The sequence below is a fragment of the Orbicella franksi genome, chromosome 6 (assembly GCF_964199315.1).
Source record: "Orbicella franksi chromosome 6, jaOrbFran1.1, whole genome shotgun sequence".
Taxonomy (NCBI): domain Eukaryota; kingdom Metazoa; phylum Cnidaria; class Anthozoa; order Scleractinia; family Merulinidae; genus Orbicella; species Orbicella franksi.
Window position 1 is genome coordinate 15,568,125 of NC_138150.1, and position 18,846 is coordinate 15,586,970.

Sequence of the window (18,846 nt, forward strand, 5' to 3'; positions counted from 1 at the left end):
ACATTTCTCTTCATGTTAGCTTTGGAAATTTTTCACAGTTTCAGGAAACATTTGACAGTGGTTTTCTAAACAGCCATGCAGAAATGTTAGGTATGGGTGCATAACTGTCAAAACTGCTGCACAGCTGTGACAAGGTGTGTCATAGGGTTAAGCTGAAACAGGACGAGTGATGGAAACCTTTTAAGGCTCATAAAAGTCACTACATTCAGGAAGAAAGACGTAAAAAATATTGGAGGTGAAGTGTAGGGAATTTCTTTTTCTTTTTAGCCCCCAAATGAGTTTTTAATGTTGTTGTGATTTTAGCATTTCAGAAGTAAATACAATTTAGGGTGTGGTGATTAGTTTTGTTCTGAAATTGCGTTAAATTAAGCTTACAATCAGTTAAGGTGGCCGAACACAGATTTTGAACGCATTTTTGCTGATACAATTCAGTGCATGCACACAGATTGCAAAAAACAAACATGCCGTCAATAGAGAGATCATTTTATTTACTCAACACCCACACTATTTGTGCTATTTTTCTCTATAATTGAATGCAGTGTTGATGGTTTTAGTCTTTTATTACAAAGATATGTTAGAAAAGGTAATGATGCAAAGAACCTTGCAATTCTCAGCTTTTTCTTTGTTACTGAAAGAATCCAGTTAAATGCAGCGCATGCATAGTAAAAAAATTGCAATTGAATGAAAAATTGGACTCTCGGAAATACGCTTATTTCTCGAGAACCACTCATTAGAATTTCACGAAATTTGGCTTGAAAATACTTTAAGAAATAAGTAACTGGAGTGTTGAAAATAATTGAACGTTAACAAAGGAAATTCTAGATATTCCAGTGAACCTTCAACAAGGGATAATTAAAGATTTCTGTTTAATTATTAGCAAAATGGTGTTAACTTGTGAGAATCGTTACAAGCTTGTTGCATGCAAATTACAAAGAAAACCTAATGACTAGATTTTCTACAAAATAAACAAAACCGATTTTAAAGGCCTGTTTATATTTATTCATGTTGCCAAGCCATTGGCATATATGTCCGCTTCACCATCAACAGTGTTGTTAACTTGCTTGCTGCCATTTTTGATGACCGAGGGATCAAAGATTTTAGAGAAAAAGGTGACTGAAACACAGGTATCAAAAACTGTGTTCAGCCACCTTAAGCCATGCTTATAGCTTGCAGAGACTTTCGTGATTTTATTTCTCAGCTTTCTCCTTAGTGTTACTTTCGATTAAGAAGATATACGGTCATACATCAAACACTCAAGACAGTGTTTGACCACATTTCCAAAACACCCCAAATTTTGTCAAAAATACTCCACTTCAAATGGTATTTTCAACTCTCTTCTCAGTGTTTGGAAATACAGTCATACATGGTCTTTCGTGTTTCATTTCTCATTTCTGAAAACCAGGGATATTTCTGTGGTAACTATTCTTATCATGTCATAGTAATACTGGACAGGAATCTTCTCTAGTGGGATTACTGGTACGAGACAGGAGTATTGAAGAGGGCAGGGGATTAGTGACATGAAATAGACCAGATACCAAGTACCCTATGGCAACACTATATATTTTGAGCAACTTAATTGATTTCCTTCCTTGTTTGTATAGAGTTTTAGGAATGTGTTAATATTTAAAAATCTGAACTTGAAACATAATGTAGTTGGAAACAGCCATGCAGTTTTTCCCATTCTCCCAAACATACACTGCATGGTATAACCATTTCTCTATGCATAATAAACAGTATACTAAAAGTAAAAGGTAGAGTAACTTGTATTAGGTGAAAGAGGTTACTCACCTTGAGTAGGGCGCAAAAGAAACCCTAGAATAATTTTAAAACATCTACAAGTACCAATATGATAAATAAATTTCTCAAATATTATGACCTGTTCAAATTGAGAGATCATTACATAACATTGTTAATCTCTTCACAGAGATGTCCTCCTCTTTCTAACACAACTCACACCCCAAAAATTACCAATTTTGTATTCCCCTACTATATGAATATGTCTAGTCACCAGTTAAATGAAGCAGAGACAACATTCTAAAATAAAGAGGAAGTATAAAAATCAGCGATAGTAAAATGGAATGATGTTTCAATAACTCCATGTCATCATTATTAGGTTGGAGTCATCAAAACGTTCAATTTCACTATCGCTGATTTGCATTCTCCAATGTTTTGCAAAACTGAAGTAAGTAAGAACAACAACAAAAAAATAAATGAGAAGAACAAGGACAGGGATAAGGTAAGAAGTGTGTCAAAGGATTTGAATCCCACAACTGTGATTCGTTGTGACCTGACAGCTGTTTAATTTCTTTGTTTCAGTCTGCCATTGCAATGGACAACTTATATTTGACATTTATTCTGGAATCCTTAGAATAAGAAGTGCTGATAAATACACTGAATAATGTACATCCAGCACAAAATGCTTCGACCTCCAAGTTCACAATAAATTCATTACTTGAAAGGAAATAATAATATTAATAATAATAATTTGACGATGAAACAAGCATTCGTAATCCCTAAGAAATATTCTTTGAATAATATATGCATTATAATTATACCTTAAAAGCTAAATTCATAGATTTTTAAACATCATATCAAGTCCTAACAGGGAATTGAAAACAGGCTAAACGCTGCCTAACTGCAATATATTACGTCCTCAAATAGGTATATTTATCAAGGTTTTTTGTGCAATTTGAACATGACATGTTGGGCATTCCAATCTCTGTGAAGCGCAGGCCTCACACATTGTACAATGTAAACATGGCGCTGTCATAACACATCTCTGTTGTTCTTCACAAAGACTGCAAATTAAAGCTACTCTACTGTACATCACCTGAAAAAGAAAGTAAAAAGGAATCTGTACATTTAAATATTAAAATTATTCACAAATAGTCTACATACTATATGTTCGTACATGATATGACTGTCCCGGGTTGCAATTCTCAGAGATACCATCAACATTGTAGTTCTTTTTGTTTACATACTTGGTGGTCCTAGTCAACATAGCGATATAAGAGAAAGTCTAAAGAGAGATGTGGTTCTGGTGGATAGCATCTAATGCTGACTTCATGTTTCAAGTGAGTGTACACAAGGAATCAAACATGGCAACCTTTCTATAAAACTCTGCCCCTGCAATAATTGGGTTAATGTGCTGTGATGTTGCAAAACTTGTAGTTTGAAATTGACACTTGAAGCTAAACAGACTCAATGGCTAATAGGCCATGTTTGATATATCAATATTCTAACACAGCTCCGAGGCTTTTGGGAAAGACGCCTATATTTGGTGTTGTTTTCTTTCTATCCAAGAGTCCTTTGGGAATTGAGGGACAAGAGAAACTTAGAAAGTTTGAAATTTTGACCTGAAAGCCTCAGAGCCATGTTAGAATATTGATGTATAGAACATGGCCTATTCCTTCTAAGAGATGTGCCTACAGGGAATCAGCTGTATTCATTCAGGGAATCGTAGTTGTATTCATCAAGACAAATATCCAGTCCAAGATGATGAGTACAACTACCATGATTTCCTGCAGGCATATCTCATACAGGGAATGGCCCATTAATGTGATTTGACCCACTCTTTTTGCAGAAAAAGCAAAACAATAATTGTTAGGAAATTGTCTCTCATTGATACCTTTAATTTCTCAGAGCTCAATACATCACCAGAGTTGTGACTAAACCAGAATTTTAGTCATCAAGGAAAAAGTTTTGGTTTTATTAACAGTCACAATTATTTCAAGCCCTGGGCCCATGATATTGGTACCAGAATTAAAAATCCAGCTAACTCTGAAACCTTTGTAGGTTTATAAAAGTTGTACATATATTTATTTTCAAGTAGAACACTTCAATTACTTAGACGCAGACTGCAGAAGAGTAAAAACTTCAACACAGTGTATTTTTGACGTGTTACGATTCCTAATGACTGTGCAAACCTAGACAGATCATTGAAAGTCAAGTTATCTGCTTAAGGTTTTACCTGTTGTCATGACCACCTACCTGATTTAATTTGTCTAAATCTGAACTAAGCTGTCGATGAATCTGTTTCATTTTTAACAGTGGTAGATCCCTTATGTCTTCCACTGTGTTTAGTATGTGAAGGTGAGGGTCACCTTTAATTTCTTCAATTTCTTGTTTTAAGCTTGCCATTTGAGATTCAACCTATAACAGAAGCATCATATCAACAGAGTTTCTACATGTTTCCTTTCTTTCTTTATAGAACTCCATCTTCTTGAGAACTGTTTTTATTTTTCAACACAAATGTTTAAATTAAGTTTGAATTGGTTTTAAATTAACAAGGTTCCTGACCTTTACAAAACTACATTTGTACAAAAAATTACAAAACAAAAAATGTCTGCATTTTCTCCAAAAACATCCTTAACTTCATCCTGAATTCTTCCTAATAAACCGGTATGTATTTTGTAATATGTAACTTTGGAGAGACAGGTGTTTACATCAGCACAGGAAAGTTGACACATGAGGAGTTGAAACCTTTGTGTTTAGCACTCCCTTGAGAGTATGGAGTTGTCAATAAAGCATCAGTGTAAGTAATCTTTTTATAACCCAGTTGATTTCTCGGACAGATTTATTCATCTTGGATGAAAAATCAAGATGACGTATCATAAAAATCTGCACAAATTGAGCTCCATTATTTCCCTAAAAAGATAAATCACATGTAAATCTTAAAATTTTATTCATCTGTTTACCTCATCCTTTTTCATAATAGCTTCTAATTTATCTTGTTCTGCTTCTTTTGCCTTTTTAGCTGATTCTTCAGCTTCCTTTTTCCAAGCATCACAAGCCTGCTTGGCTTGAGCCCACGACTCTTCCCATGATGCCAACTTGGTCTTGGCAGCCATGAGATCTTCACTTAGTCGCTGAATTTCACTTGAACTGTTGCTGAGACCCAAGGGAGAGGACAATTGGGGAGAGCCAAGTGATTTGGGTGAATGGAGTTGAGCTGTAAGTGGATCCAGTACAGATGAATGTAGGTTGCTGCCTCTTACTAATGGACTGGCACGGTATGGATTGGAGCCCTATGGAACACACAAAATGCCATGCTGTGACAACAAATAAAGAGTACAAATCAAAACAGTTCCTGACGAAGTGTCGGTACCAAAACCAGCCACACTTGACACTCTGAGCATTCACAGAAGTCTTAAAAACAATCTAAATCATGGAAACAACAATAACAGCAGCAAAAAATACAACCAAACTAAAAACCCTTGGTTTTGTAAGCCCAAAACAGATTCTAAGTAACTACAGTTTACACTTTTGATTTGCATTTTGAAAGGACACAAATAGAAATTACATGTTTACATACACTTCAATCTGTTCCAATTTTATGTACTTCTTAACGAGTAGCTTCTATTTTCCTGGCTCTGGTTTTTCTAAAGCTGGATAACACTAGCCATTTTGGACAAAAGCAAAACAAATATATTCTACAAATGTAAGACAGATTGTGATTTGTCCAGTGGAAAGAATTGCCCAGCCTATGAGAAGCTGGCCCTCATCATCATATTACTTTATTATTAATAAATCAATTTGAAGTTTCTCTCCATCTGACAACAAAAGTGACTTGCAGATTAAGTACTGTGCTATAGTCCCATTAATTTGTAGCAGAAAGTCTCTCAGCTAATGTGCATTTATTATATATAATGTAATGCACAGTTCTTTTAAAACCAGTGATCTTACACAAATTTCCTCCTGGTTTATTGTATTGTGGGGCATTTTTCAGTACCAAATAAAAAATTAAAAAAATACTATTGATTATTAATGGTGCAACACAGGTCACATCTAAAAAGTCCTAAATAGTAAATAATATAAAAATGTTCTTAAAGCATTACCTTTTGTCCAGACATTAACTGTGACGTAGAGCTATAAGAAGAAGAAAACTGTCCTAATGGTGAGGTGGGTGACTGTGTGAATGGTTGGGGTGAGCCTGCTTCAGCAGATCCCGGAATTGTAACAGGTGCTGAGCACATTGGAGTAATGTTCAGTGCTGACAAGGAATCTCCTAGTGTTGATGACACTGGAGAGGCATTATTAAGCTCCTTCTCTAATTCAGTGACATCAAAGTCATCAAGGTTAAGGTCATCTAGTGCACTCTCTACCACAGACTCTACTGTGTCAGCTGCAGGATAGAATGGCGGAGCATTGGCAGATACCGAGGAGAGATTTGATGAGGCAGAACTGGAAATGGAAAATAGCTGTCTTGTTCCAACTATGTTCTGGAATGAATGGGAAAAAATCACCAAGCTTAAGCTTTCACAGCAGGACAACAAGGAGGGTACTGTCTTGATTTATCTGGTGGATAGCGTTGTCCACCTTTTGACCAACTGGCCAGGTGTGTTGATTTTACCCCTCTAGCCAAGATGACTAAGACAGATTCCGCTTAACCCATTGACGCCTGAATGAAATTGCCCGTGACCCACCCCTAACTCCCTAGTGTTTTGTGAAATATTTCAGAGCGAGCAAAAGCAAGAAAATAAACCATATGCGCAGTAACCACAGACACAAGATCAGGTTTCAAGACATTGTTTATTTAAAGTTGAATAAATGAAGAGTCAAAATATTAAAAAATACTAGCAAAAAGAACTCAACCTAATGTGTAAAACTGATGAGAAAACAAGAAATTATATTATTTCTTTACTGTGTGACAAAATGTCCCACAGAAGCTGAGAAAATTGACTTTGCGAAAATAAGTTAATTATTGACTTTGGAGGACAAAAACAAAACCAAATAAAACAAAATTGAATTCTTGTACTATAATGGCTAACATTTGAGAAAACAACAAAAAATAAAAGCGAAGAACTCATGTAAAAATCAATCTGAAAACAAGAAATCGAGTAATTTCTTCGCCGTGCGACAAAATATTACAGCGCTGTGAAAGAAGGATGAAAGTCGTAAATCAAAAAGACGACAAAAACAAGCCAATTATTTTGAGATCAGTCATATTTCAACTGTGTTAAATCAGTGGCCATTTAGTTCTTTTCTCAGTTGTTCTGTAGTAGCTGAATAAGACTCCAAAAAATATTTGAACAAAGCGAATAAACTAAATAAACAAAGCGCCTGGAGGTCGCCATAAATTAAATATTCAGAAATCCAGTGTGCAAGTTACTGTTCACTTTTAAAACCTAAAATTCCCAAATACAGGGAACCAAATGAAAGAAATGTGAAAGGAAGCTCAATAACAATAAATTTTCATTCAAGCTGAGGCGAAGAAACCTATTTAAAAGCACAAAATTGTTCAAAATTTCACAGACGTGCTTCGCTGCATGACCGCATGTTCAAATTATTCTTCACGCTAACATGAAAGCTTGAGTTTTTGCCGACTGCTTTTGCAGTCATTTTAACGCCCATGGCTTTACCAATCGTTCCAAAAGTTGAATTCAACTTTGAAGTAATAATGTACATTACCACGTTTGTTCTGAAGTCCGAAAAGCTGCATTAAACCTGCGATCTGTCGTCAAAACTTACTTGAAAGTGCTCCGATCTTCATGTTTTCTCAGCGGTTGTAGGAAGAAACACTTCTTCACCAGAAAGTTTTGAGGACTCTGTACTCCTTGATCCTCCATTCTGAGGCCACTTGAACATTGATTTGTATTTTTCCTTTCTATGTTAAAGCCCAAAGCAGTAATTTATCCGTGTTAGGAATGAAAACAAGACCTTGGAAGTTTTCAGATTTGGCCTGCAACGCACCATGATTACCTGCACTTTTCGAGCGCGCAATTTTAAGAAGAAAAACTGTCTTTCTAGGACCCCTAAAGTCCTCTAAAAATATGCTCTGAAAGTCCATTCTGATTGATTTATTTGTCCTCAAGAACAATACAACAATAGGAGAACCAAAAAATCTTCAGCAAGGGTAGGAAAGACAATTGTCCCCACGTGCTTTTTTTTCGGGCAGTTATGGGTGGCACAGGGAAATGGAGGAGTTTTTCGCACAGGCAGTTACAGACGGTACAGGCATCAATGGGCTAAAGTTGAGCAATAAGTGTAAAAGTTATTTACCAAAAGTCTATTCATAGGACAGTAACATTTTGAATACTATTTGAAACATCTTACTGTAATTGAACTCTCTAAGTGACCCCACAATTAAATTCTCAAGCATTCTTTAGAAAGTTAATGCCCAAACTAAATGTAAACTTTATGTGCAAAGTATAGTTAACCACAAGAACTTATTATTACTGTCTATCGATATGTCTCAGCCACAGAGATGCTATTCTGTTATTGTATAAGTGCATTACGAACATGCCAAGGAACTTGATACCATAAACAATGGACACTACTAGCTATGTTGTCTTGGTATCCTTATCAACAATTAAGGCTCATGTCAATGGTATTAATCCTATCCATTACTATTGTGTGCTCATCTTACGTTATCAGTTTTACTATCTGTTGCATATCCGGTCTCAACAAACAGTACTCAGGAACATGTTATGCTACACCAGTCTTTGCACAAGCAGCACGCTAGGCACGTCAGCTATTTTTTCCTTGGCTAGTGTACAGTGTTTCCTCAAGATTCCTCAGCCTTGGCCACAGTCCCCTCACATCACTGCAAACGACTGGTGGACGGACTTCATTCCTGGTTGGAGGCCTGGAATATCTACCTTCAAACAGTCCTTCACCACTTCCCTCTCTTCACCCCTGACCTCCTTGCATACCAGGACCAGATATGTAAGTTCAGCAGGAAATTTAGAGCATCCACATGGATTATGCATGATACTGCCTTCCGCTACATGGCTGCTTCCAACCCATCATTGGCTTGGGAAAAAATAAACAACCAACGCTACAATGACATCTTAAAAGAGGAAACGCTCCCTTCGGCATCACTTGTCACTCCTACAGCCATCGCACCATCAATTGCCCCCCTCGTTCCCAGGCCAACCAGTCCTTTCATCGCTCCCCAGCCCACGCTCCACCATTTACCACTAGTTCAACCTCCTCCCAACCCAGCACACCTAAGCCATCCATCACCATCCTGCAGGCCACCCTCTCAGCCCCTTCACCAAACCTCACCTGCTGTGATTTCAACCCTTGTTTCTGCCATCGCGTCAACTGCCAATTTCTGCACATGTGCAGAGCCAAGGTTGCGGTGGAACCCATCCCAGTACCCAGTGCCGTAAAGGAGTCTAACAACGTGCCATCCAGTCTTCCCCACCTTTCTCCATCAACCCCTGTTTGCATCCCCAACCTGGCTCAAGAGCTTATGGATCACCCTGACCGTCAATTTGCTTCAGATCTGGTCTATGATCTCCAGTTTGGCTGTTGCCTTGGCTGTAAGGGTCCACACTAACACAGAATCACCCCGAATTTAAAATCTACTCTCCTTCACCCCAATGCAGTCACTGAGGTGCTGATGAAAGAGGTTAGTAGAGGCCACACAGCAGGCCCCTTCTCATCTCCTCCCCTTCCAACCCTTCAATGCTCACCTTTAGGCCTTGTTCCCAAAAAGGATGGCTCCTGGCGTATTATCATGGATCTCTCTTCCCCTTGTGGTTCGTCCATCAACAATTTTATCTCTAAAGAGGATTACACGTCACACTATGCTACCTTTGATCACGCCCTAGCCTTAGTATCCTCATTTGGCACTGGTGCTCTCATGGCTAAGCTTGACCTTGAGCATGCTTTTCATCTCTGTCCTGTGTCCCCCAGTGACTGGGACCTCCTTAGCATGCACTGGCAAGGCAAATTCTATGTGGATCTCCGCCTGCCTTTTGGGCTCCGTTCCTCGCCGTTCCTATTTAACTGTTTAACTGATGCCTTTGAGTGGATACTTAAGCACAATTACGCTATCTCTGCCCTCATGTACTACCTCGATGATTACTTAACCGTAGGTCCTCCATCGTCACCACTATGCGCATCTCAAGTCGACTTCATGGTTAAAACTGCTGACCACCTGGGCATTCCCTTGGCCCCCAACAAGCTGGAGGGTCCAACCTCTCGTCTGGTGTTCCTTGGCATATTGATTGATTCCAATCTCATGGAATGCTCCTTACCTCCTGATAAACTCTCGGAGCTCATGACTGAACTTCATACCTGGTCTTCTCAGAAAAAGTGTGTTAAAAGAGAACTTCTCTCCCTTATTGGTAAACTTAACTTAGCCTGTCAAATCATCCCAGCTTGTCGCATATTCCTACAGTGCTTGATTGACCCTTTTGGTCAAGATCTCCTGATCTTGAGCTCTTCAATGCATCTGGAGGTCTTGGTTTTGGCATCTACTTTCAAGGTCAATGGCTGAACAGTTCCTGGCCCTCCAACCTGTCTGATCGCTCCATCCAGTGAAAGGAGCTCTACCCCATAGCTCTTGCCTGCCTCCTGTGGGGTCCACTTTGGAGGGGAAAGAAACTGCTATTCCACTGTGATAACCAATCAGTCATGGACATTTGGGCAAAGGGTTCTTCTCATGACACCCTCCTTATGCACCTTGTTCATTCAATCTTCTTTTGCGCTGCATCCCACCAATTCTCCGTTCTTGTCTCTCACATTCAAGGTACAGACAATTCAATTGCTGATGCTTTGTCCCATTTTCAGATGTTCCAGTTCCGTCAACTCACCCAGCAGGCAGATTTGGAACCCACGACTCTGCCTCCCTCAGCGCCGAACCTCTGGCAGGTCGCCTAGCCTTTCTGCAGTTCCAAACCATTGCACCTTCCACACGTCGCACCTACTACGCTGGAATTCGCAGGTATACTACCTTTTGTTGTTCAAGGCAATGGAACCCCTTCCCTGCATCAGAGTTACAACTATGTTATTTTGCCCCTTGAATCTCTGATCAAGTCAGCTTCCCAACCATTAAGCTGCATCTGGCTGGTATCTGGTTTGCCCACATCAAAAACAGCCTTGCAGACCCGTTTGCAGATGCCCCCTTCGTTGTTTACTTCTACGAGGCATCAAACAGACAATTGGACTCTCCTCTTGCCACCGTCTACCTTTCACCATGTCAGTCATGCGCCAGCTAAAAGGAGCTTTGGCAGATGACCCTCAAATCGCATCGCAGGACAAACTCATGCTCTGGTCAGCCTTTACTCTGGCCTTCTTTGCCTTCTTACATTCGAGCAAGTTCACCTCACCATCTTCAGTTCACTTCAACCCGCTGGTACACCTGTCCTGCTCAGATATCAGTTTTACCTCTGCAGGCTCCTTATCATTGCAACTAAAATCATCCAAAACTGATCCCTTCCGCATGGGCTGTTCCATTATGATCGTTCCTTCTGGCCGTTCAGTCTGTGCAGTACGGGCAATGCGCCGTTACCTGGCTCACCAGCTTTCAGGCAATTCCACCCCGCTTTATTTCTTCTCAACAGGGCAATTTCTCACCAGGGACAAAGTAACCTCAATTCTGCGCCTCCAGCTTCAATGCTTGGGTTTTGCCACAGAGTCTTATGCATCCCACAGTTTCCGAATCGGGGCTGCAACTACTGCTGCAGAGGCCAGCTTGCCCCCTTGGCTTATCCAAACCCTTGGCCGTTGGTCCAGCAATTGCTACAGCCAATACATCAGGACACCTGCTTCAATACTCCAAGCAGTCCCTGCCCAGCTAGCCGCCACCCATAGTACTCCACTACAAACTTTGGATCAAACCACAGGACAATGTAGACCTTGTTAAAGTTGCACTAATATTTGTCACTAGGTACCTGGCAGTATTTGGGGCATAATTTGGGTGCACACCTTCCACTTAGCTATCACCTGTGTCAAGCTGAGTGGGTCCCTCACCCCACCTTATTCTTAGCTACCTAAGCAGCTAGGTTGGGGAGCTTCGTTCTCTGGGTGAGTGCACTATCACCCCAATTCATTCACTGGGTGTGTCCATCAACTGCCCAAGTTTCTGCTTTGGGGTTTGTGTCTGCTAACCGCCCCACGCTGTGTTGATGCTTTGGGGTTTGAGTCTGCTAACCGCTCGACTTTGTTTGTAGGGTGTGTCCGCTAACCACCCAATTACCTGTCCAGGGTGTGTCGCTACCACCCACTCTCGCTGCTATCCCAGGGAGCACCCAGTGTCCATGGTCCCATTTACTGCCAGATTTGTCTTGTTTTTTTTTGTTCATACAATATTATTAGAGAGCGAGTTGTTGTTAATTAATCATTGTAACATGACTTGATAGGAACTCAGTATAGATAGAATACCTGCTTTCTTCTGGCTTTCTCCATATCATCTAAAGTTGGATCATTTTCAATGGACAAAAGCTGTTTTCTTAGGTAGGCCTGGAATCAAAAATAGTTTTATGGAAACCGTGAAATAAACATTTGCTATCATAAAATAATTTGATATATGCTCTTAAATATCTAATGGTGTCTAGAGCCTTCAGACAAGCAAAATTATTAAGAATGCTGACAATGCAAACATTCAAGTAAAACAACAACTTTGATTTAACAATTGCTAGAAATCTGTCACAGTTATTGGGGTAATTTGTTTCTTTCTCCCCCCATGGTGACAGAAACAATCCAAGTATTATTGTTTACACAACCAAACTGCTTTTGACAGTGGTCTTGTTTGGAGTAGTAATAATAGACAATTGGACTGAACCCTTGAGCTACTGTTATTCTTTTAATTGCAAGCTTTCGCTGATCTGCAGCATCATCAGGGAATGTAAAGAAAATAATCCACTGTGTGCAATATAAAAAGAATGGAAATAGAAATTATCACTCCTGGAAAGTAGACAGTTGTGGAGTAACTTTAACATAAAAAGTGTGAATTATGCATTTTCCCAATAAAGCAATACCTGAATAAAATAATAGTTTCTCTACTGACCTGCTGTTCATCTTCTCTACTCCCACTTCGTTCAGAACGCTCCGAGCCAGGCGCTTTTGGATACATACTACAAGGAGTGGATGGTTCACTTGAGTATGACCCTCCTGATGATGTTGACATGGATCGTGTGGGCTTGCTGATTGACTGTGCTAAACTTGATACCAAACCAACTCCATTATCAACAGGACTAAGAGGTGATGAAGGCATTGAATAAAACTGAACAAACAGGACAAAACAAACTGTAGTTAGTTGAAAACGTTTCTAGTCACTCTACAAACAATAGGTAAGTTTCTGTCATGCAAACTACGACTCCGAGTAACAGAGCCACAGGCTATGTCATTCCCTGTCTTATGAAGGAGGATAGTAATTCCAGTGGTTAGTGATGCCAATCACAGTAGCAGAGAGTAAACAATAATTCTATATTTATGCCTTCCAACACACATCTTGAAATATTCCAGGCTCCTCTCCTTGATCAATACTGGGAGGTGGAGAGACTTTTGATCAAGATAATGAAATCAAAACAGTTTTGTGTTTATCTTTTAATGAGTGCTTATCCCAAACTGATCATGAGAACCATCCCATCTCTACCATGAGTGCTTCTGGTACCATTGGATGCATAAGGCCTTACTGCCAAGTCTATAACACCTTATCTATTCAGAAAAGACCTTTCCAAGGCTTGTGCAAGCAGTGGATATTCCCCACTATGACTGTGTGTTAAAGTTACATACCTGGCTAAAACTTTGTTCACCATTAGCTTCTCTGGAGGCAACTGTGTCCTCTGCAGAAAATGAAAATTTTCTCAAAACTATCTCAATATGCATACTGTGTCCTCTGCATTAAGTGAAATTATCAAAAATACCTTCAATATATTCATTGGGCATTTGATTCAGCTGACTTGACATTATTGAAGAAATTTCCTTCCTACACCAATTCAAGAACCCCAAACTGCCAGAGGATAGTTTCAGTGCAGTGGTCACTAAAGCTAATTTTGTTGACCAATAAGGCCACGAGTGTACAGAAAAAGATTTACTCATATTATAAAGTAGGGCAAAATGCACATGGAGTTGAATCGTCAACAAATACTTACGATCTACATGAGCAAAAGCACAGAAGGGTCCTCTGGGGCAGTATCCAGTCTGTTGCATATCATTACACTTTGTTGACTTGTATATCTGGCAAACGAACACAACAATAGACACACACTGAAATAACTCAGCATAATGAAGACTAAAGAAACAAACCAGTGGGGCCAGAAATTACCAGTATACATAAAGAACAGGACACCTATATGTAAGTCAACTACATGTATAATATGTCTATAAAAGTGTTTGAACAAGGAAATTGAATTTCTCAGCATCTTTTATTTCCTGCACAGTGGTTATTGTGTTTTGAATTAAGTCAGAGTTAGATTCTCTCAAGTAAACACATTCTGCTTAAAAAGGACAACCATGTCAAATTGTCATTTTGTCATCTCATATGATGACATTAAATGTCAGGTGCAAAAATCTTGTGGAAGTATTGCTCTGACTTTAAACAAACACTCACAGTTCTTTTTTGGGGATAGAGAATGACTTTTTTATTTTAGCTTACTAACCAAATGGCTAGTGACTGCTTTAGTCAACAAAAATTTTTTATCCGCCAAAACTGTCATATGTTTTCGTTTTACCAACAAGGAACTGGAAAATAGTCAAGTCATTTTAACTACTGAATTTGCAGAATCTGAGAAATATTTTAAATCTTGTTGTATTCAGAAATTATCAAGAATGTTCCTCACTCACTCATTGTATATTAACATGAATTCCTAAGGAGCATTATCATGGGGTATCTAATGGCAGAATGTATGAAAACAGATAACTTTACAAACAACAGAAGAAAAATCAACATATTTGATTTGTTTATGAGTTATTTTAAATAAATTTGATCATTTTAATGTTGCACAATAACTTTGGTAGTTACAGTCTACTGCTTTTATTCTCTGATGTTAGTTATGAATATTTATCAAAGGTGTACATTACCAGAACCTTGCTAGTCAGATACTGTTAGTTGCAAGTCCTGCAGTTTACTCAACATAACATTTCAAGACCTAAGCTTGACAATGCTGCATACCTCAGGATGAAATTGCTGCTCTGTTCTTGTATGACAATATGGGCAATTATCTCCACTCTCACAATTTGTTGGCTCACCCCATTCATCACCATGCTTAACATGAGGACAAGGAGTTGATCTGCAAATGACATAAAGCAAATTGAAGAAAAACACTGAACTTAAAAAGCAATCAGCTTTTAATGGAATTCTCTAAACACTTGACCAATAACCCTGAGTTTCTATGAGCAAATAGACTGGATACTGCTGAGACTATTACTCCTAGAAAATAAAAACAAGTCTCTTACTAATCAGACAGTTATTACCTTAGTACACACTATGTGAGATAACAGTCAGAAACCTAAAAGCAATCATGTTTCATCACTGAATATACAACAACCAAGAAGCCAAAATTATTCACAGATTTTCAGCAGGACATGTTGAGTGTCTACAAACAGATAGAAACTATTTCATGTCTTGACAGTGTACAAAACAAACCCATATTTTTTGTTCAAATTTAAGAACTGGTCATGGCACTTGACTCAAACTGGGTAGTTTGTTTCAAGGTATTCAAAATGGTGTCCCCTTTACTTCGCACCCAAATGTGACTTTCTCTTATCACGATCACAAAATTTAAGCACACACTTTTACATAATGCCTGAATTTGTGCCACTTTTTGAAGCCAAGCAATCTCATTGTTCAAGCACAGAACGAAACAGTTCTTAAGAATTTTGCAAGATTTTTTGTCAATTTAGTGGTTATCATATGGAAACAAGAAAACATTTATGAAGTGTTTGAACAGAGACAACAGATATCAAGATATTAGTACAATACAATTTATAAACACTTCGAATATTGATCAACAGCTAGTGTATAATGAACAAAGGAGTGAATATTTATACAGAGGACATTCTTAAACATCTAAAATAGATGATGAATATAGAGCATATCTCCCCATTTTTTTATTTAGGCCCCACTGTTAAAATTCAATGCAGATAATATGTAAAATTACACCTTGTTTTTCATTTTAGTGTGTAGTTGGTGTTGCTGTAAATTGTTAAAAAGTCTTACAGTATTCAAAATGGAAATGATGAGTAAACATGTGAAGCTGCACTACACAATAAAAGGTGCTCAACACATCAAATATATTCTACCACAAGAAAAAGAATGCAACATTTGCATGTGTACCAGCATTTAATATTCCTTCCTCTAGTAGTCAACAGTAACAAAAACTTATCTTCTACCTAAGGATTACCTGCAAAATGCTTTCTCTGAACACAGCATATGAGCATACCACGACAAGGAGAATATGAGATTTTCTCAAACAAATACAACATTCAAGAAGAATTAATGTAGATACTCTACATTTTCTGCAGTGAACACAAGTTCCTCCCCCATCCACACCCCCTTTGCAATCCTAATTAGTCAATTAACTGATATTATTAATTAATCAACTATCAATATTTACATTATAGCAGGTTAGCAGACAATAGCCCCCTAATTCATTTATGCACTCTGCACTAAAATGAAAGTATTGCTCACATTTGTTAACAAATGCTACATCATAATGCATGCACTAAAGCACAAGAAATATTACAGAACCAGAGAAGATGAAGCTATGTTTTGTTGTAGTATACCTTATTTTGGTCGCTGGAATTTGCATCTGTGATGTTCATATACATAAAAGAAGCACAATGCCAGCACAACTGATTGTGAAATTTTCCATTTCTCATGCCTGCTTTTTCACTTGAATTTATACTTAAATTATCATATTGAATTTTACTTGAATTTATCATAACACACTTGAATTTATCGTAGCATGACCTGTAAGAAATCAGGCTCATAAACTGATGCCGACTTACCTATATCGGAATTTTCTTGGACTGCGTCGGCGATCCCTGGTATTGTGATAATGTGGGCAGGCATATCCTTGTCTGCAAAGTCTTGGTGGTTTTCTGCATGGTTCAGTTTTGTAATTTGACAGGACGTAGTTGGTATCTAAAAACCATTAAACAAGGAAATGTCACTAGAATGTTGCATTTCTTACAAGTTCAAGAGGTTATCAGTTGAATTTATTGTTTACTGCTACTTGTCACAAACACCAATAAAATATTCTGCACACAGGTAAATTTTGATCAAGTCAGACAACCAACACCACAGTACATGCAGTAAAATGGTATTTACTATTTACCAACCAGGACTTAATTCTGCTACAGTGAATGAGAACAACCATAAATATTTGACGGAAATCGAGAACAATATAGGAAATCCTCTCCCCCAGGCAAACTGGGGAAGATTAAAGATTAACAGCGATCAGATTTTAACCGTGAAGACAATAGCAGAATCCATAAATAATGAATAACTCTGTTAGGCCACAACTTTGTTAAACGGAAGAGAAATCTTTCACGACATTAGCGTTTATTATCTTAAAGGAAGCGATTTAGACGCCATGTTTTGAACGAAAATGAAGTTCTAATGGAGAGACGAAAGAAAATCTTATTTACAACGGGATTGTCAAGTAAAATTCTAGAGAACTACGACGCAATTAAACTCTTATCTCTGTTTGGAGGTCGTATCATAGTCTTAAAAGGTTAAACTCATTTGGCAGGCTTTAAAATGCATAACAGCGCGAAATGACAAAAACTGTATCTTTTACGGTTGTGAACAAATCACCAAGAAAGTGTAAATGAGGATACCACTTGTGTACATTGGAGCAACGTACAGTACTGCACAAACCTTGCCAGCGGGGATCTTCTAGAACAGCTTTGTTATTCTCTATTCCTGCCTGACCTACTTCAGTTTCCTCCTTTTCTATGGCTTGTAATTCTCGTATATCATAAACTGGTTGTCTCAGATCGTGAGGTCCATGGGCAAACGCACAGTGTGGACCATTTTTTACACAATATCCTCGAGTATCGGTCTCGTGAACACAGGTTGCAGTTTTGTAGTAACGAAGATGGTAGCGACGTTCCACATCGCCAGCTACACGGTGTAAGTAGGGACAACTGAAAGAGAAAAGCACCTTTATTCAGCAATTGATCGATCATACCACAAATAAACAACCATTACGTCTCAAGTCCGCAAATAAACGAGGCAGATGCAAGAAAAAATCCCTGGTACGTACTCATCACCGGACGGGCAAAGCCCTGACGTTTCATCGTACTGAGTGCAGTAAACATCAGGACTATAATTAAAAGTGCCATCCCTTTTCTTCTTCGGTCTCCTCCTTCTTTGATTCATGAAGTGCCAGTGAAAACAGGTGAAAGGTCTGTGAGCTGTACACTTGTGCTGTAGAAATAGTGGACATTGCTCGACCCGAAACTCCTTCAGGTACCTGGACGATTCGAAAGGAAAAAAATTATGACAACACGTATAAGCGGAAGCAAAACACAGAAAATCACAAATACACCTACGTGTAGTGGAAAGGCTTCTCCGGCTGAGTTTGAGAAAAGGCAGCTAATTTATTTTCGGAAGAAATGATGGTACTAGGAGAAGTCATTAGAGAATCGGAAGACGACATGTTGTTTTGGGGACGTGAAAAACCAAACGCGCGCGCACCACAACATAGACAAACCAAGGCATCATGGGAGCTGTACTGAGCTAGTGATTTGATTGGTTTAAGCGTGACACGTGACTCACTTTTCGGCTCAAGAAAAAACCGGCAAATAGGGCGAAGTATGTAAACAATGCGAAAGACCCGAGACCCAGCAAAAAATATTTTGGATGTTGATTCTATGATTGCCTGTTAAGAAGAGTGCTGAGGTAAATTTTCTTGGCTACAAACTCTTGTATCGATTTTTTTAGAGTAAGTTTTGGTAATAGCAGTCTTCTCAGACTGCTGTTATTTATCGCGTTGAAAGACAACATCAGCTGTTTCAGACAAAACACGGTATTGACCCTCTGGGACAACTGACCCCTAGCTGAACCCCAGATTGACCCGGCCCCCTCTCAGATATCAGAACAGCAGAAGAAAAGAGTTTTACAGACCGTCATAATCATTGACAACGGAATCCAGTTACTTT

General features: G+C 38.7%; 1 protein-coding gene across 1 annotated transcript; it reads right to left on the bottom strand.

Annotated features, from left to right (window-relative positions):
• Window positions 1-60: 60 nt before the first annotated feature.
• LOC145489795 (RING finger protein unkempt homolog) lies at window positions 61-18,384 on the bottom strand. The gene is made up of 13 exons (XM_081468848.1): window positions 18,238-18,384; window positions 17,949-18,158; window positions 17,561-17,829; window positions 16,687-16,822; window positions 14,849-14,966; window positions 13,830-13,914; window positions 13,471-13,520; window positions 12,743-12,958; window positions 12,118-12,195; window positions 5,838-6,221; window positions 4,698-5,027; window positions 3,991-4,152; window positions 61-2,830 (listed from the first exon to the last, which is right to left on the bottom strand). The coding sequence occupies exons 1-13, from the start codon at window positions 18,342-18,344 to the stop codon at window positions 2,654-2,656; spliced, it is 2,322 nt and encodes a 773-aa protein (XP_081324974.1). The 5' UTR covers window positions 18,345-18,384; the 3' UTR covers window positions 61-2,653.
• Between the last annotated feature and the right edge of the window lie 462 nt (window positions 18,385-18,846).